We start from the raw sequence: 26,265 nt of genomic DNA, 5'->3' as shown, positions 1-26,265 counted from the left end.
CTTGGTCTTCCTTTCCTGGGGCGGTCCTCATGTGAGCCAGTTTCTTTGTAGATCTTGATGGTTTTTGCAACTGCACTTGGGGACACTTTCAAAGTTTTCCCAATTTTTCGGACTGACTGACCTTCATTTCTTAAAGTAATGATGGCCACTCGTTTTTCTTTACTTAGCTGCTTTTTTCTTGCCATACTACAAATTCTAACAGTCTATTCAGTAGGACTATCAGATGTGTATCCACCAGACTTCTGCACAACACAACTGATGGTCCCAACCCCATTTATAAGGCAAGAAATCCCACTTATTAAACCTGACAGGGCACACCTGTGAAGTGAAAACCATTTCCGGTGACTACCTCTTGAAGCTCATCAAGAGAATGCCAAGAGTGTGCAAAGCAGTCATCAAAGCAAAAGGTGGCTACTTTGAAGAACCTAGAATATAAGACATATTTTCAGTTGTTTCACACTTTTTTGTTAACTATATAATTCCACATGTGTTAATTCATAGATTTGATGCCCTCAGTGTGAATGTACAATTTTTATAGACATGAAAATACAGAAAAATCTTTAAATGAGAAGGTGTGTCCAAACTTTTGGTCTGTACTGTAACTTACTCACCATTGTAATTCCAATGACCTGTAAGTCATCTCTTATCCTCTGGAAAGGGAATAACTTTCAATTTTGGGGAAAAACTCTTTAGGGCTATGTTCACATGCAGCATTTTTTGCAGCTTTTTTTTTACACATAGAAAGCAATGAGAAATTGAAAAAAAAAAACGCTGCAAAAAAATGCCACAACATTTTTGCTTGGTTTTTAGTTTTTTTTTAAGTGTTTTCAGTTAATAAACCTAATAGACAAAGCACATGTAATCTGCACCAAAAAATGCATAAAAAACGAAGTGAAAACACTGAAAAACGGGAGTTTCTAATGCAGAGCAGCATTTTAGCTGCAGAAAAAAAAACGCTGCATGTGAACATAGCCTATTACCACTGTTTGCATGAGGCCGTACATTTACATCTCTGCTTGTTCGGTGCTTAGGTGTCCAGTGGGTGGTGCTACTTGCCTAGTAGTCCTATAAAGAATGACATTAGCAGATGTGCACATACTCAACCTCTGCTCCATTCAGAGGAGGCTCCACGGGGCCTGATCTGGGGGGGGGGGTCTCTGCAGTCAGACCCCAACAATCGGTATATTACCCCTTATCCTTTTGGGTAGGGGATAACTTTCAAGTTTAGAAAAACCTCTGTAATGCTGCTATGGGCATGAGCCTGTGTATATGAGTTAATATTTATTATTTTCTACTTTTCCTTTTCTTTAAATGAGCAATTTACAAATAAAAAAGCGATCCGTAAAATGAATAAATCCTCATAGATATCATGCAAGAAGCATAAAACATATTTTTAATTGGAAAACATGCTGCTAATAGGTGTAATGTATATTTCTCTTTAATCAAGTTATCAGAACTATGAGTCACTTTCCAGTCATTACACCAAACTTCGGCTCGTTATTATGGAAGAAGCAGCTGTTTGCTTTAACTAACCAATTAAAACTGGTGCGCTCTACACATTTAGATTTTATGGCAAATTGGAGCAATTACCCAGCACATCCACCAAGCTCTGCAGTTCTTGTTTCAGGCTCATGATTTCCTTGCACAGCTGAATGTCATCAATCCTGGAAGACAAAATAGAAGAAAGACCTCGACATTAGCATCAATTAATTCTGGAATTTACTTTACTGGCTTCACTTTGCACATATTTAAAGAGGTTGTCCACTACTTGACGGCCTATCTTCAGGATTGGTCATCAATGCCTGATTGGTGGAGGTGCGACACATGGCACCCCTGCTGATCCGCTGTTCTTGGTGTTGGCAGTGGCCAGAACTGCACATTCACCCAGCTCCGTTGATGAAATAGTGGCCGCTACCGAATACTGCACATCTACCCAGCTCCATAAGCGAGCAGTTCCGGTCGCCAACACTGGTAACAGCTGATCAGCCAGGTGTCGCACCCCCATCGATCAGACATTGATGGCCTATCCTAAGGACGGCTGTCAATGTTAAAGTTGGGGACAACCTCTTTAAAAGACTATTGCGTCTGAGATGAAAAGTAAAATTGACATAAAGGCCAAGGATTGGAGTATGCTGTTGCTACATTGCAGCAAAATGCAAGTGAATTCGTTTGCAAACTGCAAATTCCCACAACCTCAACAGGCAGGGCACAAATAGTTGGAACCAGTTGGATTTTTTGCAACTCGCTCTTTGCGATACATCCAGGGTTGCATGAGTGTATTTTCAATATAGAGAGGGGAATAAGCCACTGACAGACCCAGAAGTAGACACAGACAGAATAGGGCCTATGTGCAAAAAACAAGAAATGGGCTAACTGCTTAGGAGGTGGAAGTGGGATCCCTCACTAACAGATCTAAAGACAAATTTGAGTAGTTTTTGAAAGCGAAATATTAGTGCAGGAGAGAAGAATTGACTGATAAGTGGAGAAAAAAACAATTATCTCTAATAAGGTAACACAAATAGGAATGGCGGATCCGAGGAAGTTTAGGTTCCGGTACCCAACCCAAACTTTGGTCCAAAGTTCGGTTCAAGTACCAGAACTGTACCTGAGCTTGAACCAGAACCTGGACCCCATTGAAAACAATAGAGACCCAAACTTTTGAGCTGGAAAATTCTCTCTCGACTTCCCCCAGAACTCCAAATATTGCAACTGACTACCGAGAAGACCGTGTTCAGCGTTTAGCACCGGACAGTAATTGTCCAATACGAACCCCGATCTTTTAACTTCAGGTTCGCTTATCCCTAATCACAAAGTCTCTTATATTTGTTTTTAGTGGGTATTTATGAAAAAACTGTAAGTCTAGTTACCTTTTGCTGTTTGCGGCCTTTCATTAAGCAACTATTGTTGGACTTGTAGTTTCGTATCAGTTAATTCTCCAATTCTTCTTTTTATTTTTCACATGACTTTGAAAAACTAGAAGCAAAATCTCTAATTTTATCTACATCTACCCAGAAGGGAAAAATGTAAATTAAAACTTCATACACATCAGTCTCCCAACTCGAATAAGCTGATAAGAATTGTATTACTATTGGGAAAGATGGATAGGCTTATGGCAACCACTTTTGGTAAAACTTATCTCCTGGAGAGTCGCACAGGTTGACGTGAATGATCTTGCTTTTTCCCTGATAGCAGAAATTGGGGAATTTTGAGTCCCCTTCATATACATTAGATAATAACTGAATTTATTGAAATCAATGGGTATGACCAGTTAAAGCGGTCAATGAAATCAAGCTTTGTACTCATCTCCAGTCTCAACCCCTTCAAGTAATACGACTAGGAGAGGACAGAAAAAATGGCTATTTGCCTATACGTCTACCACAGTCAGTGTATACATATGAGCTTTCTGCGGCACCTTATAGTAGGTCTCGGAGGAGCAACAATCTGTGTTAATGCGAGATTTTCAGCTGGAAGCTGAAGCTTTTCTCTGAATAAGAGCACTGGGATATAGAGCCAGCTCAGTGACTCACGCACCATATGTTTGCTCTTTACCTCGCTGAACGTTATGTTTTGCCCTAAAACAACAAAAAAAAGGAGGAAAAAAACAACATGGACAAATGGTACACCCCATTTCTTATATCCCTGTGAAAATAAAGGCTGGGAAAACCAATTGGGATTAGAGCTCGAAAGATGATTTCCCAAATTTATAGTTGTCTTTTCATAGAAGTATTTAATTAGGGAAAATGACTTCATACAGAAATATCTGCATCTCTATTCTGTACTTTCTATACATATCAGATTGTTAAAGCAAAAAAAAATTACAGTTTTTGATTTACGTATTTCCTGACCCTAATACAAGCCGCATAATCCATGCACAACAACCACACTATGGCTTGAATGCTGTGGGCACAATATCCAGTATTATATTGGCACTTCTGCATAGTTTGAATTGTACTCTTTATGGCACTATTATAGGTCAAACTTTGCAATTTACTATCATTTTATTTAGGTAATTATTATCACTTTATACTTGCAATTTTAGACAAGCTTACAATTGCCTTGGAATATACCCCTGATTAGTTATTAATGAAGGGGTTGACACCTAATGCTAGGGTTTGACATTTAGCCTATGCAGTTGTTCAAGGGCCCAGAGGAAGAGGGGAGCTATTCACAACTATATTTTTTAGAAGGATTACCTAGGCCATGATTAATTAACGTTTACTGACATGTTTATATTGTGGCTCATGCATTTGTAGCACCCTGAGGATTCGGCTGCTACAGGGGTATTGCACCTCAACCCAGAGGTGTGATATTCCACTCCCGGGTAAGGAAGGAGTGTGGAACTGAGCTCAGATAGACTGCATGCACTACATACATCCCATTCCAGAGGAGCAGGCCGACGGTACTCCCACTTAGAAATGTGCAGGTACAACCGAGCCTGTTCCTGGCTGGAGTGGGAGGGGGGTGGTACATCCCATGTAGTGTAGGGGCAGATAGGGGGAGCAGTCTGGGTAGTGATAGGAGCTCATTGGGTGCTGGTCACCTGAGCTCACACATAGAGGGATATATAAGGAGGGCACCAACTAAGATCAGGGTCAGACGCTGAGAACAAGTCAGTTGGAGAGGAGAGAGAAGGAAACAGCAGCCCTGGAGAGAGAGAGAGGAGAAAGAAAGAGAAAGACCCAGAGGGGGAAGACTGAAGGGACCCAAGAACCCAAATTAGAGCACCGGGTGAGGAGTCAGCACAAGGGTACCGGAACCCAAGCTGGTGGGGGCAAAAACATCCCTAGCCAGAGACCGGAGGCTGTGGGCAGCATCTGCCACGGCCACCCACTACATCCACCCTGAAGGCATACCACATGGAGGGTCAGGGAACCTAAGGCCAAGGGTTGCCCAACAGAAGGCCCGAGGGAGCTGGACCTAGGTGGATCACTGGTGGGGACGGCTGAAGAAAGGACAGAGGGAGAGCTCAGGGCCACGCTCCGGACTTGTTTGGGGGTTGGCCGGATCCAGGACCTGGTGGACGCAGCACGGCTCGGGTGGTCACTAACAGCTGGAGTGACCGAAACATCCGCAGTAAGTAAACTCCCTTAACTGCACAACCCGAGTCTGTCTTCATTGCCGGCTGCACCGCACCACCACAACCCCCATCCTCTGCGCCTGTCCCCTCTGAGGCTATACCCCTCCCGTTGGGGGTTATCCCACCAAGCTGCACATCCACCATCAGCCTCAGCGGACCCTGCTGCAGCGGCGGCCACAGTGACCGCATCACAACGGGTGGCGTAGTCGACACAAAAGAACTCTTATAACATCAGTAAGGACTGCCACATAACACATAGCTTGACGCCCTGGGCACGGGACCGGGTCTCAGCCGCTCGGAGACTACAACCCCCCATCTGATCCGGTGCCGGGTATTCCCCTCAAAAAGGAATATGTCCCAGGGGGCGCGTCACATTGATACACCAAACACATACGTCAGTTTAGTGCAAGGTCTGTGCTTAAGTGTGTTATGTCCTGCTTGTGCTACGTCTGACGTACGTGTAAGGGGGAAGACCGGGGTGTAAGTACTTTCAAAACAAGGGATTCGGAACTGCCGGGGCCGTGCCTCTTGTTGCAGGGGGAAGACAGACTGCGAGACAGGAGTCAGGTGACTGGGAAGCTAGGGGTGTGTCCAGAGAGAGAGCTGAGGAGTCAGGTGACCGGGGAGCTGAGCTCGTGTCTAGGATGAGGGTGGAAAAGGAGTTTTTGCGTGGGAAAAGTGGCAGTGGACAGTGGGAGTCAAGCCTGACTAGATGGAGAAGAGACGCAGGATCCCTGGAGCCGAGCAAGTGAGGTGCACTGTTATGGACTAGGGGCTTAGCGGGTCAAACCGGAGACCGCCCGCTGCCGCCAGAAGACGGAGCATTGTTTAGGCGGGGATGCAGGAAGAAAGCAACACCGGCACCAGCCGACATCTGCCTTGTGGGGAACAAGAGTCAGCTAAGTGAAAAAACTGCCGATTACAACCGTGTCGACTCTGCTACATCTAGCCCAACTGTGGATTGTCAGTTATAGCATATTACCTGCTACTTCCCTTGTTGTCCCCATATATTCCCTGTTACTCCCTGCATGGAGATTTACCCTTTTACAGTAAATCCCCCTTGTTATTTAACCCTGTACTGGCTGCTCTGTGTTTCTGTGTCACTGCATCTAAAGTACCTGTGTTACATACGCAGTGTGTTCGTGCTATGTATCTGACTTGTTCTCCTTTTTTGTATGACATGTGCAATGTATGGGTGTGATATGTCTGATGTGTGCGCTGTGTGTGTGCGATATGTCTGATGTGTGCATTGTGTGGCTGTGATATGTCTGATGTGTGCACTGTGTGGGTGCGATATGTCTGATGTGTGCATTGTGTGGCTGTGATATGTCTGATGTGTGCACTGTGTGGGTGCGATATGTCTGATGTGTGCATTGTGTGGCTGTGATATGTCTGATGTGTGCACTGTGTGTGTGATATATCTGATATGTGCGCTGTGTGGGTGCGATATGTCTGATGTGTGCATTGTGTGGCTGTGATATGCCTGATGTGTGCACTGTGTGTGTGATATATCTGATATGTGCACTGTTTTGGTGTAATATTTCTGATGTGTGCGCTGTGTGGGTGTGATATGTCTGATGTGTGCACTATGTGTGTGATATATCTGCTATGTGCGCTGTGTGGGTGCGATATGTCTGATGTGTGTGCTGTGTTGGTGTGACATTTTTGATGTGTGTGCTGTGTTCGTGTTTTATGTCTGATGTTTGCTCTGACCTGTGCACTATACAAACGTGGTCAAAATTGTTGGTGCCCCTCATTTAATGAAAGAAAAACCCACAATGGTCATAAATAGTGTTGAGCGATACCTTCCGATATCAGGAAATATCGTATCGGATTGGATCGGGCCGATACCCAAAAAGTATCGGATATCGCCGATTCCGATACCGGAAACCAATGCAAGTCAATGGGACACAAATATCGGAATGAAAATAAACCCTTTCTTTCCTTGTAGGTTAATTCTACATGAAGTAAAACAACTAAGAATAATGTAGAATGACATGAAAAGCCGGCAATTCATCAGCGGCATTCACCGGTACCCGACAATTTACAACAGAAAGAATAGAGCTTCACACATAGATTAGATAGATAGAAACATGTCAGTCACATATATATGAAGTACAGTGACAGTGTTGCTTACTGTACTTGTCATTTAGTGTAAAGGATTTATTAAAAAAAATATTAGTGTTTTCGTGCACCGTCTCTTTAAAAAAGCCGGCCGGCAATTCAGCATCTGTACCCGACAATTTATAACAGACAGAATAGAGCTTCACACATAGATTAGATAGATAGAAACATGTCAGTCACATATATAAGAAGTACAGTGACAGTGTTGCTTACAGAACTTGTCATTTAGTGTAAAGGATTTATTTAAAAAAATAATAGTGTTTTCATGCACCGTCTCTTTAAGAAAGCCGGCCGGCAATTCAGCATCTGTACCCGACAATTTAGAATAGAAGGAATAGAGAATCACACATAGATTAGATAGATAGAAACATGTCAGTCACATATATATGAAGTACAGTGACAGTGTTGATTACTGTACTTGTCATTTAGTGTTAAAATAAAGGATTTATTTAAAAAAAAATTGGCGTGGGGTTCCCCTTAATTTTAGGCTCTAGCGGAGGTTAAGCAGACAGCTGGGGCAAATGTTTGAAGCCTGGGAAGGGGGTAATACCCACGGAGCTTCCCAGGCTACTAATATCAGCCCCCAGCTGAATACCTAGCCTTTACTAGCTATTAAAATGGGGGACCCCCCCAAAAAAATGACGTGGGGTCCCCCCTAATTTAATAGCTAGCACAGGCTAGGCAGACAGCTGGGGGCTGATATTAATAGCCCAGGAAGGGTGCCATGAATATTGGCCCCCTCCCAGGCTAGAAACACCAGCCGTCAGCCGCCCCAGAAATGGCGCATCCATAGGATGCGCCAATTCTGGCACTTAGCCTCGCTCTTCCACGCTGCCCTGGTGCGGTGGCAGGGGGTAATAGGGTTGGGGTTGATGTCAGCTTATAATGCCAGCTGACATCAAGCCCAGGTTAGTAATGGAGAGGCGTCTATAAGACACCCCCATTACTAACCCCATAGTCAAAGTTAAAAGAAAACACAAACACCCAGAGTAAAGTCCTTTAATTGAAATAAAGACACAATTCTTTATTGTTCTAAATTAAACCATACTTACCATCACGCCCATTCCAGCTGAAGCCAACGATCTCCTGCAATAAAAGAAAAATAATAAAGCAACCTCATCCTTACCTTTCGATGGTTCCCAGGACAGCTCCAGCTCTGCTACATCGAGATGACAGGCTGGACCGCAGCAGAAAGCTGCCATCCAGCCTGTCATCCCGCAGACACTGAGAAGCGCAGGCATGCTTGCGCTCCTCAGTGTCTCTCTGTGACGTCATCCAGATGAGCCGAGTTCATGTCCAATGAACTCAGCTCACCTCATGCACGTCACTGACAGCGTGGGAAAATTCTCCTGCACTCAGCGCTTCAGCGTGAGAATTCTCCCACGCTGTCAGTGACATACATGAGGTGAGGTCATGTCCAATGAACTCAGCTCACCTCATGCACGTCACTGACAGCGTGGGAAAATTCTCACGCTGAAGTGCTGAGTGCAGGAGAATTTTCCCACGCTGTCAGTGACGTACATGAAGTGAGCGGAGTTCATTGGACATGACCTCGGCTCATCTGGATGCCGTCACAGCCAGACACTGAGGAGTGGAAGTATGCCTGCGCTTCTCAGTGTCTGCGGGATGACAGGATGGATGGCAGCGTTCTGCTGCGGTCCAGCCTGTCATCTCGATGTAGCAGAGCTGAAGCTGTCGTGGGAGCCATGGAAAGGTAAGGATGAGGTTGCTTTATTATTTTACTTTTATTGCAGGAGATCGTTGGCTTCAGCTGGAATGGGCGTGATGGTAAGTATGGTTTAATTTAGAACAATAAAGAATTGTGTGTTTATTTCAATTAAAGGACTTTTTTCTGGGTGTTGTGTTTTTTTAAATACTTTACTAGAAATTCATGGTGGTCATGTCTAATATTGGCGTGACCCCATGAATTTTGGGCTTAGGGCCAGCTGATAATGCCAAGCTGGCCTTAACCCCTTTATTACCCAGTGAGCCACCGCACCAGGGCCCTGGATGAGTTGGGTACAGCGCCAGAAGATGGCGCTTCTATGAACGCGCCATTTTCTGGGGCGGCTGCGGACTGCAATTTGCAGCGGGGGTGGCCCAGAAAGCTTGGGTCTCCCTGCGCTGCGGATTCCAGCCCCCAGCTGCCTAGTTGTATCTGGCTGGACACAAAAATAGGGCGAAGCCCCACGCATTTTTTTTTTAAATTATTTCATGAAATTCATGGAATAATTAAGAAAAAAAGGGCTTCCCTATATTGTTGTGTCCAACCAGGTACAAATAGGCAGCTGGTGGTTGGGGGCAGCCCATTCCTGCCTGCTGTACCTGGCTGGACACAATTATAGGGCGAAGCCCCACATAATTTTTTTTTAATTATTTCATGAATTTCCTGAAATAATTAAAAAAAAATTGACGTGGGGCTTCACACTATATTTGTGTCCAGCCAGGTACAGCAGGCAGGAATGGGCTGCCCCCAACCACCAGCTGCCTATTTGTACCTAGCCGGACACAACAATATAGGGAAGCCCTTTTTTTCTTAATTATTCCATGAATTTCATGAAATAATTAAAAAAAAAAAAAACGTGGAGCTTCTCCTTATTTTTGTGTCCAGCCAGGTACAACTAGGCAGCTGGGGGATGGAATCTGCAGCGCAGGGAGGCCCAAGCTTTTTGCCCTCCCCCCCCCGCTGAAAATTGCAGTCCGCGGCCGCCCCGGAAAATGGCGCGTTCATAGAAGCTGGATGCTGTACCTGGCTGGCATACAAAAATATGGCGAAGCCCACGTCAAAAGTTTTGGGAAAAATTTATTAAAAAATAAATAATAATTTAGGGACTGCATCTTTATTAAGTCCTCAAATGTCATTTAGTGTTAAAATAAAGGATTTATTTAAAAAAAAAATGGCGTGGGATCCCCCATAATTTTAGTCTCTAGCGGAGGTTAAGCAGACGGCTGGGGCAGATGTTTGAAGCCTGGGAAGGGGGTAAAACCCACGGAGCTTCCCAGGCTACTAATATCAGCCCCCAGCTGAATACCTAGCCTTTACTAGCTATTAAAATGGGGGACCCCCCAAAAAAAAATGACGTGGGGTCCCCTCTATTTTAATAGCTAGCAAAGGCTAGGCAGACAGCTGGGGGCTGATATTAATAGCTCAGGAAGGGTGCCATGAATATTGGCCCCCTCCCAGGCTAGAAACACCAGCCGTCAGCCGCCCCAGAAATGGCGCATCCATAGGATGCGCCAATTCTGGCACTTAGCCTCGCTCTTCCACGCTGCCCTGGTGCGGTGGCAGGGGGTAATAGTGGTGGGGTTCATGTCAGCGCCAGCTGCCATGAAGCCCAGGTTAGTAATGATGGCCGTCTATATGACACCCCCATTACTAACCTACAAAGTGTTAAAAAGAAAAAACACACTACACCCAGAAAAAAATAATTTATTTGAAATAAAACACCATTTTATTTAATTCTTAGTTTACTAAAAAAAAAATAGTTACCTGTCCACGTTCCTGCGCTGATCTCCCATGCACAGCTGTCACATCTGGAGATGGTGACAGCTGTGCATGGCTGCTGTAAGCTCACGCTGCCGGGAACACGTCCGCTCCCGGCAGCGGGAGCCACTGACTGAGGTCACCGGAGTGCATTCAGGCAGCGCAGCTCCGGAGACCTCCTTTACGGCAGTGCTGTACCGTGGGAATTTCTCACGATACAGCAGTGCCGTAAAGGAGCTAACCGGAGCAGCGCTGCCTGAACTCCGGTGAACCCTTACGGCCCCGTCATTCTAGCGGCGGCAGCGGTTCAGAGCGGTCACATTCTATGTGGCTGCTCTGAACTGGAGATCTTCGTGGGACACTCGTGGACTGCTACGGAGGGGTAAGGATAAGGTTGTGGTTTATTATTTTATATTTTATTACAGGAGATCGATGGCTTCGGGGAATTAGGTGTCTTGGTGAGTATAGGTGTAGTTTTTTATTTTTTACTTTATTTTAGGTGGCGATCGGCGGGGACAGGTAATGTATGAACTAATTTCTTTTAGGTAACCACTGGCCACCAATGACATGTATCTAACATTTATTGGGGACACAGTAGGGCAATTTAAATAGCAGGATCAGGCTGATGGGAACTACTGCTCCCATCGAGCTGATCCTGCTGGCAGGAGTGGACGGGGGACAGACATAGGCCGATGGGAGTAGTAGTGTCACATCGGCCTATGTCTGCCCGCACACACACCCGCACACATCGCACAGACACCCCGCACACACACCCCGCACACATCGCACAGACACCCCGCACACACACCCCGCACACACACCCGCACACACACACACCCGCACACACACACACCCGCACACACACCCGCACACATCGCACAGACACCCCGCACACACACCCCGCACACATCGCACAGACACCCCGCACACACACCCCGCACACACACACACCCGCACACACACACCCCGCACACACACTAATCATGACGGGTCCGGGAGGTGAGGCTGACCTGTGCGGCCGTGGGAAAGTTGATGTGAGTTCATGCAGTCAAGCATGAACTCACATGAACCCTCTGAGGGCACCGCGGCTACTTCAAATGAACAGCTGATCAGCATCACCTGATACCTCAGCTGTTCATTTGAAATAACCGGCGGGAAAGCGCAGCACAGAACGGGAAAGCCGGCGGTGAAGTCTTTTCACTGCCGGCTTCCCCGCCCGGGTCCTTCGCTCCTTGGTGCTGTGCTCCCCGCCCGGTCCTAATTTACGATCGGGATTGGAGGTGGCGAGGGGAGCGGAGGATCGGGGTGGGAGGCTGCGGGGAAGCAGTATGGGGCTGCGTGATTGTTTAAAAGCCGGCGGCTTTTTACCGCGCGCCGGCTTTTAAACAATCAGGAGAATTCTCCCACGCTGGGATGGCATTCTGATGACAAGCTGGATCGCAGCTGAGCGCTGCCATCCAGCTTGTCATCCTTCAGAGACACTGCAGAGCGCAGGCATTATGGGAACTTCCGATTCCGGTATTCGATATTATAAAAGTATCGGAATTAAGTATCGGAATTCCGATACAGTGAATATCGGCCGATACCCGATATTTCAGTATCGGAATGCTCAACACTAGTCATAAAATAACTTGAATCTGACAAAAGTAATAATAAATTAAAAATCTATGAAAATGAACAAATGAAAGTCAGACATTGCTTTTCAACCCTGCTTCCACAGAATTAAAAAAAAATGAAACTCATAAATAGGCCTGGACAGAAATGATGGTACCCCTGAAAATAATGTGACAAAAGGGACAGGTTAAATCAAGCTGTGTCCACGAATTAGCATCAGAGGTGTCTACAATCTTGTAATCAGTTAGTGGGCCTGTATAAAGGGCTACAGATACTCACTGTGCTGTTTGGTGACAAGGTGTGTACCACACTCAACATGGACCAGAGGAAGCAAAGGAAAGAGTTGTCTCAGACGATTAGAAAGAAAATTATAGACAAGCTTGTTAAAGGTAAAGGTTATAAGTCCATCTCCAAGCAGTTTGATGTTCCTGTGACTACAGTTGCACATATTATTCAGAAATGTAAGATCCATGGGACTGTAGCCAACCTCCCTTGACGTGGCCGCAGGAGGAAAATTGATGACAAATCAAAGAGATGGATAATACGAATGGTAACAAAAGAGCCCAGGATAACTTCTAAAGAGATTAAAGGTGAACTTCAAGCTCAAGGAACATCAGTGTCAGATCGCACCATCTGTCGTTGTTTGATCCAAAGTGGACTTCATAGGAGATGACCAAGGAGAACACCATTGTTGAAGAAAAATCATAAAAAAGACAGAATGGAATTTGCCAAACTACATGTTGACAAGCCACAAAGCTTCTGAGAGAATGTCCTATGGACAAATGAGACAAAAATGGAAGGCACATCAGCTCTATGTTCACAGACGGAAAAATGAAGCATATCAAGAAAAGAACACTGTCCCTACTGTGGAACATGGAGGAGGCTCTGTTATATTCTGGGGCTGCTTTGCTGCATCTGGCACAAGGTGTCTTGAATCTGTGCAGGGAACAATGAAATCTCAAGACTATCAAGGGATTCTAGAGAGAAATGTGCTGCCCAGAGTCAGAAAGCTTGGTCTCAGTCGCAGGTCATGGGTCTTGCAACAGGATAATGACCTAAAACACACAGCTAAAAACACCCAAGAATGGCTAAGAGGAAAACAGTGGACTATTCTGAAGTGGTCTTATATGAGCCCTGACCTAAATCCTATTGAGCATCTTCGGAAAGAGCTGAAACATGTCATCTGTAAAAGGCAGCCTTCAAACACGAGACAACTGGAGCAGTTTGCTCATGAGGAGTGGGCCAAAATACCTGTCGAGAGGTGCAGAAGTCTCATTGACAGTTACAGGAATCGTTTTATTGCAGTGATTGCCTAAAAAGGTTGTTCAACAAAATATTAAGTTAAGAAGAACCATCATTTCTGTCCAGGCCTATTTCATGAGTTTAATTTTTTTTTTAATTCTGTGGAAGCAGAAAAGCAATGACTGACTTTCATTTGTTCATTTTCATAGATTTTTAATTTATTATTACTTTTGTCAGATTCAAGTTATTTCTGTGACCATTGTGGATTTTTCTTTCATTAAACAAGGGGTACCAACAATTTTGACCACGTGTGTATTTGTGTGACGTGCGCACTTTGCTTATATGATGTGTTTGACGTGTGCGTTGCGCTTGTGTGATGTGCATGTTTATATGATGTGTCTGACATGTTTGCTGTGCTTGTGTGACCTGTCTGACATGTGCACTACACTTATGTGATGTGCACATTGGGCTTGTATGATGTGTCTGATGTGTGTGCTGTGCTTGTGTAATGTACAGTATACGCTGTTCTTGTGCGATGTGTCTGATACGTGCGTTGTGCTTGTATGACATGTCTGATGTGTATGATTAAGAGAAAAGAAAACGATGATTGAAAAAAGCACATCCCAAGGAAATGAAATAAAATCAACAATTTTTGTTTAAAAACTTTATAAAAGAATACCTATATAAAAAATACCAATTACATTCAATTAAAAGCCTGCACAAAACAATATAGGTAGGATGAAGGTCTATGCTCAAGATAATGGGTCACTAGACCCCCTCACAGGAAATACGAACACATATGTATAAAAAAATATAACATAGTATCAAAGTATATGTGGCACCCCAGGGGTCTGGTTACCACAGTAATAGCAATATTACGTCTGAGAGCAGGTGGGAGGTCTCCTGGTCAGGAACCCTAAGCATGCAACACTTCCTGCCCAGTCCTGGGAGGGGAAGAACTTCCCCTATATAAACTGGGGCTGAGGCGGGGTTAGAGGAGAAGAAGAGGAGTCCCAGACAGAGACACAGTCTGGTCTGGAGTGGAGCAGATACAGGGAGAGCAAGATCAGGAGCTCTGTGGGAGCAGTGATAAAAGGGGTCAGAGACTGGAAGCTGTAGAGCTCGTCCTAACTGAAGAGATCTCACCGGACACGGAGTCCGAGGCAGTGGGGACTGATCCATACCCAGCAGCAGAAACCGACCGGCAGGGGATTTCAGGTCCTCTGGCCAAGAAACCCGAAGGCACGGTCACACGCAAGGGACCAGAACCGCCGTTGTGGAGCGGAGGCTACCAGAAGGCCCCGAGTCACCGGCCATACGGGTGAGCACCACACGGTACAGGGACGTGGGCTACTTTTACCCGCTTCTAGCAAGGTAGCCAGGGAGAGTACAATAAGTCGGGGAGGCCTACAACTCCGCCTGGCCGGGGGAGATCCTATCTGCTCACAGACTGACCAGGCCCCGATCGCTAGCCAGTACTCCCGGGAGGGTCTACCTTTGCCACCAGTAAAGACCCTGAACTACACCGCACTGTCTCTGAGTGGTTCCTAGTGCCTGCGTGCAATTCTGCTATCCCCATCATCCACGTCCGCTGCCCTGAGGCCATACCCCTCCCGTTGGGGGTTATACTATCCACGCTGCACACCCGTACCACCGGCCTCAGCGGTCTGCCCTGCAGCGGCGGCTTCATAGCCGCAATCAACGGGTGGCGTAGTCGAACAATATAACATCTTATTCTAAGTTCTGCCACTTGGTTTGACCACCCTGGGCACGGACCGGGTCACCGCCACACGGAGACTACAACCCCCAGCATCTCAGCGATCCGGCTCCGGGTATTCCCCTGCACAGCACAGGCCCAGGGGGCGCGTCAACTTTGGCGTAGTCGGCAGGATACCGTGCCCGCAACCACCGGGTACTGCGTGCCTGAAAAAGAGACTTTTATACTTACCTGTGGTGAAGTTTCCCGCCATCCGTGGAGTTTTCCCGCCATCCGACGCCATCTTCTGCCTTCTTCCCGCCATCCGTGGAGTTTTCCCGCCATTGGACGCCATCTTGAGGACGCCGCGCGGGAAGAAGAGGGGCGTGGACTCCGAAAGCGCGCGAGAACTGAAGCTCCGCTTCACGTCCGGACGTTGCGTAAGGTCCTGGAAGGAGCCCAGCAGACGCTGACGTCACAGGAGCGCGACGGAAGGTCCTCAACCCTGACGATCCACTGCGGAGCCGCGGCCTACGGAAGAGGATCATCGCAAGGTAGGCCACGGTCCACTAGGGGGGAGGAGGATGTCGGATACAGAGGAGAACTTCACTGCCACAGCCACCGCCAGCGCCACCGCTGCTGCGGTCATGCCTTTCACTATGCCCTATATTCCGGGGGCAGCCTGGCTACCCCAGTACTCAGGGGAGTCACATACCCTAAATGACTTCAGAGAAAGGCTGGATAGCCTCTTCCAGGTGTACCCCCTCACAGAGGAGCAAAAAGTGAGCATCCTGGTGGCTCAATTAACAGGGGCAGCCCAAAGGGAGGTAAAGTCCTGGCCACTCGGGAGGAGGAGGACTGTCGCAGAGATACTAGCCCGGCTGAAGGACACCTTTGATACCCGTACCTCAGCCGAGATCAAGCTTAGATTCTACGGGTGCAAGCAGCGAGCACATGAGAATATAAGGGACTATGCACTAAACCTACAAGAGGCCCTGAGAGCCATTAAGCAGGCCGACCCTGACGGCGTGGGAAACGAAGACAAGCTGTTGACTGAACAATTTATAGAGGGTCTACATTGCAATGCCCACTGAACCCAGTTGCGGGCAATGGCCTTACAGGACCCTCATCTGGACTTTGCACAGTTCAAGGACAGAGTCATCCGGGTGCTCCGAGAACCGGCACCAGGTGGCGCTGTGACCCACAGACGCCCTACTACCACTTACCACCAGGAGACGGCGCCCTTGTCGGCAGGGCCTGTGGGAGCTGATGCGCAGGCTTTAAACAATGACCCGGCTACAGACCTGCACCATCAGGTCCAAGAGCTAACTAAAAGCGTTGCTGCGCTAACCCGAACTGTGCAGTCTTTACAGGTTTCTACTCCAGGGAAGATCCAGCTGGCATCCGGACCGGAGGACATCCCGTGGCGCCGACCAAGGAGGACCCCACCGGCCAGAGGAAAACCCAGCGACCGATACAACGAGGACGGACAACCCATCTGCCGCCGCTGCAATCAACCCGGACATATGGCAAGGTACTGTCCTTTAAACTGGCACAACCTGGGGTAGAGGGACAACCCCTAGGAATAAGATCACCAGGCCCATCGAACTGGCGTGACAAGTACGTGGGAGGACGTCCAGTCTTGCCTGTGGTACTGGATGGCATTCCTATGAATGCCCTACTGGACACCGGGTCGCAGGTCACCACCATCCCGTACGTGCTCTTCAAGCAGTACTGGAATGACTCGGATATAACCCGCTACCCTGACGACGACTTGAGTATCATCGCCAGCAATGGTCAGCCCGTGCCACAGATCGGATTTAAAGAGATGACCATTAAAATCGGTAAAGTCGAACTGGCAGCACAGGGACTGATCATTGTGGACATTGACAAGCGCGAGAGTCACCCAAAGATAACTCTAGGAACTAATGTGATTGAAAATTGTCTTGCAGAGATGATTCTCATTTTACAGCAGGTTGCCAAGAACGCCAGTTCCGGCCAGCAGCGAGTGCTCCAAAAAGAGATCCGGGCACTGATGCGACGGCAACAGGTGGAACTCTCCGGTGGTGAGATTGGTAGCGTGAGAATGTGTGACCCTTTCCCTATTGCCATGCCCCCGAAAAGTGAAATGATGATTTGGTGCCGGGCAGCTATTGGTCAGAGAGGTAGAGATTACCAGGCAATGGTGGAACCAGTCTACTCAGACAGTAGGCCCACCATTTTGACAGCACGGGGGGTGGTCGATGTACGCCATGGGAGGGTGCCCGTTCGCATCATAAATATCGGGGAGAGAGAAGTACACCTGCCCCGGTATGCCACGCTAGCCAAATTGTTCACCATAAACCAGAATTCTGTACAGGCCGTGGAACCCTTGCCTCCATCTCAACCAGAGGAAGGTAACGGCTCTAAGCAACAAATGGAGGACTGGTGTCAGCAACTACATTTGGGTACTGACTCCACTCCCTCACACCAGAAACAGGGAGTCTATCGGGTGGTTCAAGAGTACGAGAGAGTGTTTAGTAAACACCCGTTAGACTTCGGGCGAGTAAAGGGGGTAGAACACCACATCCCCACGGGAGACCATCCTCCCATAAAGGAGAGATACCGACCCGTACCCCCTGCACACTACCAACACGCCAAGGGGATGCTTAGAGACATGAAGGAGGCTGGGGTAATCAGGGATAGCTGTAGCCCCTGGGCAGCTCCACTAGTCTTGGTTAAAAAAAAAGACAACACCATGAGAATGTGTGTAGACTACCGGAAAATCAACCGTATCACACACAAAGATGCGTACCCCTTACCAAGGATAGAGGAGTCTTTGGCTGCTTTAAAATCTGCTAACTTCTTCTCCACTTTGGATCTCACTAGCGGGTTCTGGCAGGTTCCTGTAGCAGAGGCGGACCGGGAGAAGACCGCATTCACCACCCCGATGGGACTTAGCGAGTTTACCTGCATGCCGTTCGGACTCTGCAACGCACCAGGAACCTTCCAACGACTGATGGAATGCTGTCTGGGACATCGGAACTTTGAGACGGTCCTGCTGTACCTGGACGATGTTATAGTTTATTCCAAAACCTACGAGGACCACCTGAAACACCTGGCGGAAGTGTTTGAAGCCCTGGCAAACTACGGTCTGAAGGTGAAACCGTCGAAGTGTCACCTGCTAAAACCAAAAGTGCAGTACCTGGGACACGTGGTGAGTGCTGACGGAGTGGCTCCCGACCCTGATAAGATCACCGCGATTAAGGAATGGCCAAGACCCTCCAGCGTAAGGGAAGTACGGCAGTTCCTCGGGTTGGTAGACTACTACCGAAGATTCATTCCCGGTTTCACCAAAAAGGCAGCTCCTATGCAGGACCTCCTGATAGGCCAGTCCAGGAAGGCCAAGAACCAGAAGCCGCCCTTCAGATGGGAGAAGCTGGAAGAAGAGTCCTTCCGCCAGCTGAAGATGGCCCTCACGGGGGATGAAATCCTGGCATACCCTGATTACATCCAGCCCTTTATCCTCTACACCGACGCAAGTAACATCGGGCTAGGAGCCGTACTGTCCCAGATCCAGCAGGGGAGAGAACGGGTAATTGCTTACGCCAGCCGAAAACTGCGACCCACCGAAAGAAACCCTGAGAATTACAGCTCATTCAAGCTAGAGTTCCTGGCAGTGGTGTGGGCAGTCACCGAACGCTTTAAGCACTACCTCGCCTCTTCCCGGTTCACCGTGTACACGGATAACAACCCGTTGACACACCTGGACACTGCAAGACTCGGTGCCCTGGAGCAGAGATGGATGGCCCGCCTGTCCAACTATGAATTCACGATCAAATACCGGGCAGGACGCTCCAATACCAACGCGGATGCCTTGTCCAGAATGCCAAACCTACCGGACGTAGGGGAAGATCCAGAGGAACTGGAAGAAGTTTAACTCCCCGCGTTCCACCGTCATGGGACTACCCAGTATTCCCACCGTGTAAGGGGTAAGCAATCCGCTACGTTCAACCCCTTACCTCATTACAACTGGGCGGAAACGCAAGACAGTGACCCCGCCGTCCGACTGGTGAAGGAGATGCTGACTCAGCCAGATGCTCGCCTTGACCCAGACGCTCCGGAGGAAACCAAGCAACTGTGGGCTGAGAAGAGTCGACTGTTCCTTTACAAGGGGAAGTTGTGCCGTAGAATGGTTAACTCCCGGACGCATGAACTGATCTGGCAAGTAGTGGTGCCAAGAAGAGACGCGGCTATGGTACTGGAGGCATACCACGACGGAGCTGGGCACTTCAGATGGAAGAAGCTGGAGTTCCTGCTGCGCGGGCGGTTCCACTGGGTAGGCATGAGAGGAACCATCGAGAGGTGGTGCAGAGACTGTGGCCCATGCAACCTAAGAAGGAAGGACCGTGCCAGTCAGAAGACTCCCCTGCAGTCCATCGTCACCAGGCAGCCGTTGGAACTGGTAGCCTTGGATCATGTAAAACTGACCCCCAGCAGAAGTGGCTACGTCTATGCGTTAACCATCGTGGATCACTACTCCCGGTTCTTGGTTGTAGTCCCCGTCAAGGACTTAACGGCTCAAACAGCAGCTAGAGCCTTTCAGCAGCACTTCTGCCATCCACACGGATACCCAGAGCAGGTGCTGACGGACCAGGGACCTGCCTTTGAAGCGGAAGTCTTCCAGGAGTTCTGCACTCTGTATGGCTGCCGGAAGATAAGAACAACACCCTATCATCCGCAAACCAATGGACTCTGCGAGAAGATGAACCAGGTGGTGATAGACCTTCTGAAAACGTTGCCCCTGGAAGAACGCAGTCTGTGGCCTGAGAAACTGCCTGATCTGGTGGACCTATACAACCACATCCCTGTAGGTTCTACCAACTGTACCCCGGCTTACCTAATGAGAGCAAGACCTGGTAAGCTGCCTGTTGATCTGGATATGGGAGTCCTGACACCCGAGGACACTTCACCAGAAGCAGACTGGGACACAGAGAGGCAGCAGCAGTACCGGAAAGTACAGGAGAGCGTTGAGCGAAGTCTCTGTCAAGCAAGAGAAAGACAGGAGAAGACTTACAACCAGTATGCTCCCGCTGTTCCCCTGGTACCTGGAGAGCAGGTCTTGAAAAGGAAGAGACGGCTCCACAAGTTGGACGACCAGTGGGAGAGGGACCCGTACACCGTACTGCCATCAAGCCATGAAAACCCAAAAATCTGCACAATCAGTAAGGATGGAGGAGAAACCACAGCCATTGTCTCCCGAGATCACCTGAAGAAGTGTCCCGAGCAGCTACGAAACCCTGAAGAAGATCAAGAAAACCCTCGACCCGCAGAGGAAAGGGAAGAAATGGTCAGTACTGTACTCGGAGACTTCCCTCGGTCTTGGACACAAGTAAATGGCGCTGTTGTGGTACCCGTCCTCACCTTCCTCCAGCCAGCATCCCAAGTGCCTACGGAAAAACAGGTAGAGCTGGAAGAGCAGCCGGTCCAGGAGGCAGAAGACCCCACACAAGCAGACCAGGAGAATCGACCCTCTGCTTATAGTGAGCCTGCCGTGCCCCTAGTGAGCCAAAGAACCCGTAGACAGCTGCCCAGCTTACCTTTGACAGCTCCTACACCCTGTAGCTTAGGACCGGTCAGTAAGCTCCGTAGGTCTACTAGGGCCACTAGAGGCCAGTTGCCAGTACGTTGGAGGATCTAAAGTGTTCAGACTGTTTTATTGGTATTTACCTGTTTACTGTTGCTTGTAAATAATTATGTTTTTCCAGTTATTTTATAGGTGTCTTTTGTGGATTAACCGGAATTCTTTGTATATATGTTTGGAGCATAACCCAGGAATGGACTAAGACTGCTAAAGACTCGGGGTAGGACAGACCCCCACCTGGTTACGGCTCCCTGTTCTTTGGTGAAATGGACACCCTTATTGCTTCAAAAACTGCACCCGGTTGCGGACACGCTGTGACCGCCCTAACGTGTTTTCCCTTATTGTATTGTTCCTGTTTATACCCTGTTATGTTTTCAAAAATATGTTTAGTCCCGGAGTACTAAATTTTACTAGGGGGGAATGTGGCATCCCAGGGGTCTGGTTACCACAGTAATAGCAATATTACGTCTGAGAGCAGGTGGGAGGTCTCCTGGTCAGGAACCCTAAGCATGCAACACTTCCTGCCCAGTCCTGGGAGGGGAAGAACTTCCCCTATATAAACTGGGGCTGAGGCGGGGTTAGAGGAGAAGAAGAGGAGTCCCAGACAGAGACACAGTCTGGTCTGGAGTGGAGCAGATACAGGGAGAGCAAGATCAGGAGCTCTGTGGGAGCAGTGATAAAAGGGGTCAGAGACTGGAAGCTGTAGAGCTCGTCCTGACTGAAGAGATCTCACCAGACACGGAGTCCGAGGCAGTGGGGACTGATCCATACCCAGCAGCAGAAACCGACCGGCAGGGGATTTCAGGTCCTCTGGCCAAGAAACCCGAAGGCACGGTCACACGCAAGGGACCAGCACCGCCGTTGTGGAGCGGAGGCTACCAGAAGGCCCCGAGTCACCGGCCATACGGGTGAGCACCACACGGTACACTCAGGGACGTGGGCTACTTTTACCCGCTTCTAGCAAGGTAGCCAGGGAGAGTACAATAAGTCGGGGAGGCCTACAACTCCGCCTGGCCGGGGGAGATCCTATCTGCTCACAGACTGACCAGGCCCCGATTGCTAGCCAGTACTCCCAGGAGGGTCTACCTTTGCCACCAGTAAAGACCCTGAACTACACCGCACCGTCTCTGAGTGGTTCCTAGTGCCTGCGTGCAATTCTGCTATCCCCATCATCCACGTCCGCTGCCCTGAGGCCATACCCCTCCCGTTGGGGGTTATACTATCCACGCTGCACACCCGTACCACCGGCCTCAGCGGTCTGCCCTGCAGCGGCGGCTTCATAGCCGCAATCAACGGGTGGCGTAGTCGAACAATATAACATCTTATTCTAAGTTCTGCCACTTGGTTTGACCACCCTGGGCACGGACCGGGTCACCGCCACACGGAGACTACAACCCCCAGCATCTCAGCGATCCGGCTCCGGGTATTCCCCTGCACAGCACAGGCCCAGGGGGCGCGTCATATACATGAAGGAATACCCATAGTAGTTAATAAATATCAGTCCGATGGATAGGGCAATAGATGAAGTACGAGTTGAAAAAAGTCCCTGTGAGAGACAGAACAATCTGAACATCTATCGCCAAGTCTTGGCATCCTCAGACCCCCTGAGGAAGCCAAGACTTGGAGATACGTATTCAGATTGTTCATACACCATAGGAAGACTGATCACAGCAACAAGACACAAGTAGTTATATTTCATCAGCAAAGTCTCCCAGGCAAAGATTTCAAAGCAGACTGGGGTTTCAAGATTTGCTATTCAAGCTCTTTCAAAGAAGCAATAAGCAATGATGAGGACCATAGACACAGTAGACGGCCAAGGTACCTTAGCGTAACACATCATGCTTACTTCCCTTCAAAATCGGAAGCTGTCTAGCTGTGCCATCAGCTCAAAACTGTTAGCAATTGGTAGTAACTAACCACATGCATCTACTGTTGGGAGAAATCTGGCCAGAAGGTCTTCATGAAAGATTTGTAGGCAAAAGGCCATGCCTTTCGACACAAAACCAAATGACTTGACTAAGAATAGGAACTGGGCTGCAGAAAATAGTCAAAATTTAAAATATTTGTTGAGAGCTGGTCCTCAACTACACATGGTCTACTCAACACCCTGATGCTGGAAACAAATTATAGAGTAATGATTAGATGGTATTTGACTCCAGCCAGAGTAGCCGATTTGAGGGTGATATAGATCAGTCTGCTCTGAAATCTTTGCCTGGAAGAGACCTTGCTGATGCAGAACAATTGCCTTGTCTTTGTGTCTTGTTGCTGTGCTCAGTCTTGCCATGGTGTATTATCTGTGACATGAAAGTCATTATCATCCATTCAGTGTAATGGGTTACTCATACACCTGACTAGAATCCTACAAAATCATCTGACTTTGTGCAGGTGTACATAGAAGAACTGATGCTGTCCTGAAGGCAAAGTGTAGTCACACCAAATGTTGATTTGATTTAGATTTCTCTTTTGTTCATTCATTTTGCATTTTGTTAAGTTACAAAAATAAACACAAATATCAACACTTCTGTTTTTGAAAGCATTTATATTTGAAGCATTTTTTTCATACCTACATATAACTTTGGCACAGTACTACAGTATATATAATTTTTTTTTAAAGAGGACCTTTCACTCGATTTTTTTAATTTAACTAAATAACTCCCCAATTGCCACCATTCCACTGATTCTGAAAAACAGTTTTTCTTTTTCTTCTGTGTCCCTCCATTCCAAAGCTATGCCTCCCATAATCAAAAGCAAATTTTCCCCTTAACAAATTGGGTGTATACCACAGAACTTTTCTGTGGACATTTGCTTTTGCTCACCTATGACAGAAGTTCTGTGCTATACACCCAGCTGGTTGAAGGGAAAATTTGCTTCTTTATTACTGGGGGCCATGAATTTGGAACAGAGTGGCAACGAAGCTGTTCCAGAATTAGTGGAACAGTGAAAACTAGAGGAGGTACTTAGTTTAAATTAAAAAAAAAATCCAGTGAAAGGATATTTTAAAGTTAATCTGTCAACAGGTTTTTACTATTTAATCCGAGAACAGCATAATGTAGCCACTGAGAACCTGATTCCAGGGATGTGTCGCTTATTAGGCTGTGTGCTGTAGTTTCAATGCAATCAGTGTTTTATCAGCAGGAGATTTACACTGACTACAGCTCATGTGAAGCCCAAGCAGGCTAATCTGTGTAACCCCGCCCCCATCACTGATTGGCTGTTTGCTGACAATGTACACAAGAAGCTGCCAATCAGGCGTGTGGGCGGGGTTATACACAGTTTAACTCTTAGCTCTGCTACATCTCAATCAGACAAAACAGGTATTCTATGGAAACTACACAAAGCAGCCCAGTAAGTGATACAGCCCTGGAATCAGGCTTTCTTGCCCTATGTTATGCTGCTATCAGATTATATAAGAAAAACCTGCTGACAGATTCCCTTTAAATAAATGGGGCCAGGAATTTCATAAAGGTCAGGGCTCTGTTTTTAGATAAAAAGACCCAAATTCCTTGGTTCCCTTCATACATTTTAGTGGGTATCCCTTAGGGGCTGACCCTGTCTTTTATATTTATAATGGCTAGGCTGGTCAGAACAAGAAGTATTCTATTATGATCTCCTGAGATATAAATCTTGCATTGTATCTTAGTTTTGAGAGTTTAACATTTTTACAGGCATGTTGCTGTTTTATATATTGTGCAATGTCAGTAGTTGATACTGTGGGAGTCCGACTGTCAGGATGAAAGATATAGGAAACAGAACCTTAATTCAACCACCCACTGGAAAAAGAACAGACTGGAGTGTAAAGAACTTTTATTAGGAATTCTATGGGATTATGGAAACATATTTCATATCCGTGGATGTGTTACGGCAGCCAGTGAGCTGATAAACTCATACTGAACTCCTCAGGGGCTTGTAATATCCTTATAACTTATTGCGGGTGGTTACTTTATTTCGCATATTACTGCATATATCATAAAACATGCACAATCTACATCTACGAGGCTTCATATTGTTCGGAACAAGAAAATAAACTGCAATTTGGAGAAGAAAGAACTCATCTGATAACTGAATTATCATCATAAGCCAAAGCAGACGTTGTGGGGGCGAAGTCTGTGATGCATAGGTCAGCACCGGAGATGTGCCTGAAGAAACGGTGATTTTTTTTCTGAAACGTGAAATATGCCAGGTGTTCAACTAGGTCACCATCATATTTCGAGTTTTATATAAGAAATTCTTTTCTAACATAGGTAAAAACATCAAACAGGAAAACAATATGTTAAAGGTCAAGAATCCGTGTAGTGGTATTTTGCAATAACCATACATGTCAGCTAGAGCACTGAGCGAAGCAAGGAGAATCAATAAAAAAAAACTCAGTGCAAAAAAACGGAGACAACCACGGTCACTGATGCCAGCACAAACTTCAACTGGATGTGCATCCTCGGACACACATTCACTGAACTGTATTGCGGCGAAGAGACCCGTCGGGTCCTTGCGCGGAAATACACGCTGCCAACCAATCAGAGGCCAGCAGCTGACGTCGGCATGCACGAGACTGGGGGTGCATGGCAGTGACATTATGAGCTCCCATCGCTTGTACACTGAAGTCAGCTGCCGGCTTCAGAAGAGGACACCGCGCCGTGGGGGAGCGGAGGAAAGGTGAGTATAATTGGTTTATTTTTTTCTATGCATTAAAGAACAGCGTCAGAATGGGGGACACATACCAGAATGGGGATATATATACCAGGATGGGGAACATACATACTAGGATGGGGAATATGTATAGCAGGATGGGGAACATACATACTAGGATGGGGAATATGTATAGCAGGATGGGGAACATACATACTAGGATGGGGAATATGTATAGCAGGATGGGGAACATACATACCAGGATGGGGAATATGTATAGCAGGATATGGGATATACAGTGGGGAAAAAAAGCATTTAGTCAGCCACCAATTGTGCAAGTTCTCCAACTTAAAAAGATGAGAGAGGCCTGTAATTGACATCATAGTTAGACCTCAACTATGAGAGACAGAATGAGAAAACAAATCCTGAAAATCACATTGTCTGATTTGGAAAGATTTATTTTTTTTCAAATTTTGGTGGAAAATAAGTATTTGGTCAATTACAAAAGTTCATCTCAATACTTTGTTATATATACTTTGTTGGCAATGACAGAGGTCAAAAGTTTTCTGTAAGTCTTCACAAGGTTGGCACACACTGTTGCTGGTATGTTGGCCCATTCCTCCATGCAGGTCTCCTCTAGAGCAGTGATGTTTTTGGGCTGTCGCTGGGCAACATGGACTTTCAACTCCCTCCAAAAGTTTACTATAGGGTTTAGATCTGGAGACTGGCTAGGCCACTCCAGGACCTTGAAATGCTTCTTACGAAGACACTCCTTCGTTGCC

At 47.2% G+C, this 26,265-nt stretch overlaps 1 protein-coding gene across 2 annotated transcripts in view; it reads right to left on the bottom strand.

Annotated features, from left to right (window-relative positions):
• Positions 1 to 26,265, bottom strand: part of BMERB1 (bMERB domain containing 1) — a 321,627-nt gene that overhangs the window by 24,729 nt on the left and 270,633 nt on the right. For both annotated transcript variants that reach the window (XM_073647679.1, XM_073647680.1), the window contains exon 3: positions 1,591 to 1,664. In XM_073647679.1, the coding sequence (XP_073503780.1) occupies positions 1,591 to 1,664 (74 nt within the window). The remainder of the gene's footprint in view (positions 1 to 1,590; positions 1,665 to 26,265) is intronic.

Source organism: Phyllobates terribilis, unplaced genomic scaffold (genome assembly GCF_046119375.1).
Source record: "Phyllobates terribilis strain yellow unplaced genomic scaffold, ASM4611937v1 Scaffold_9__5_contigs__length_417890890, whole genome shotgun sequence".
Taxonomy (NCBI): Eukaryota; Metazoa; Chordata; class Amphibia; order Anura; family Dendrobatidae; genus Phyllobates; species Phyllobates terribilis.
This window is presented reverse-complemented; position numbering and strand designations above follow the sequence as displayed.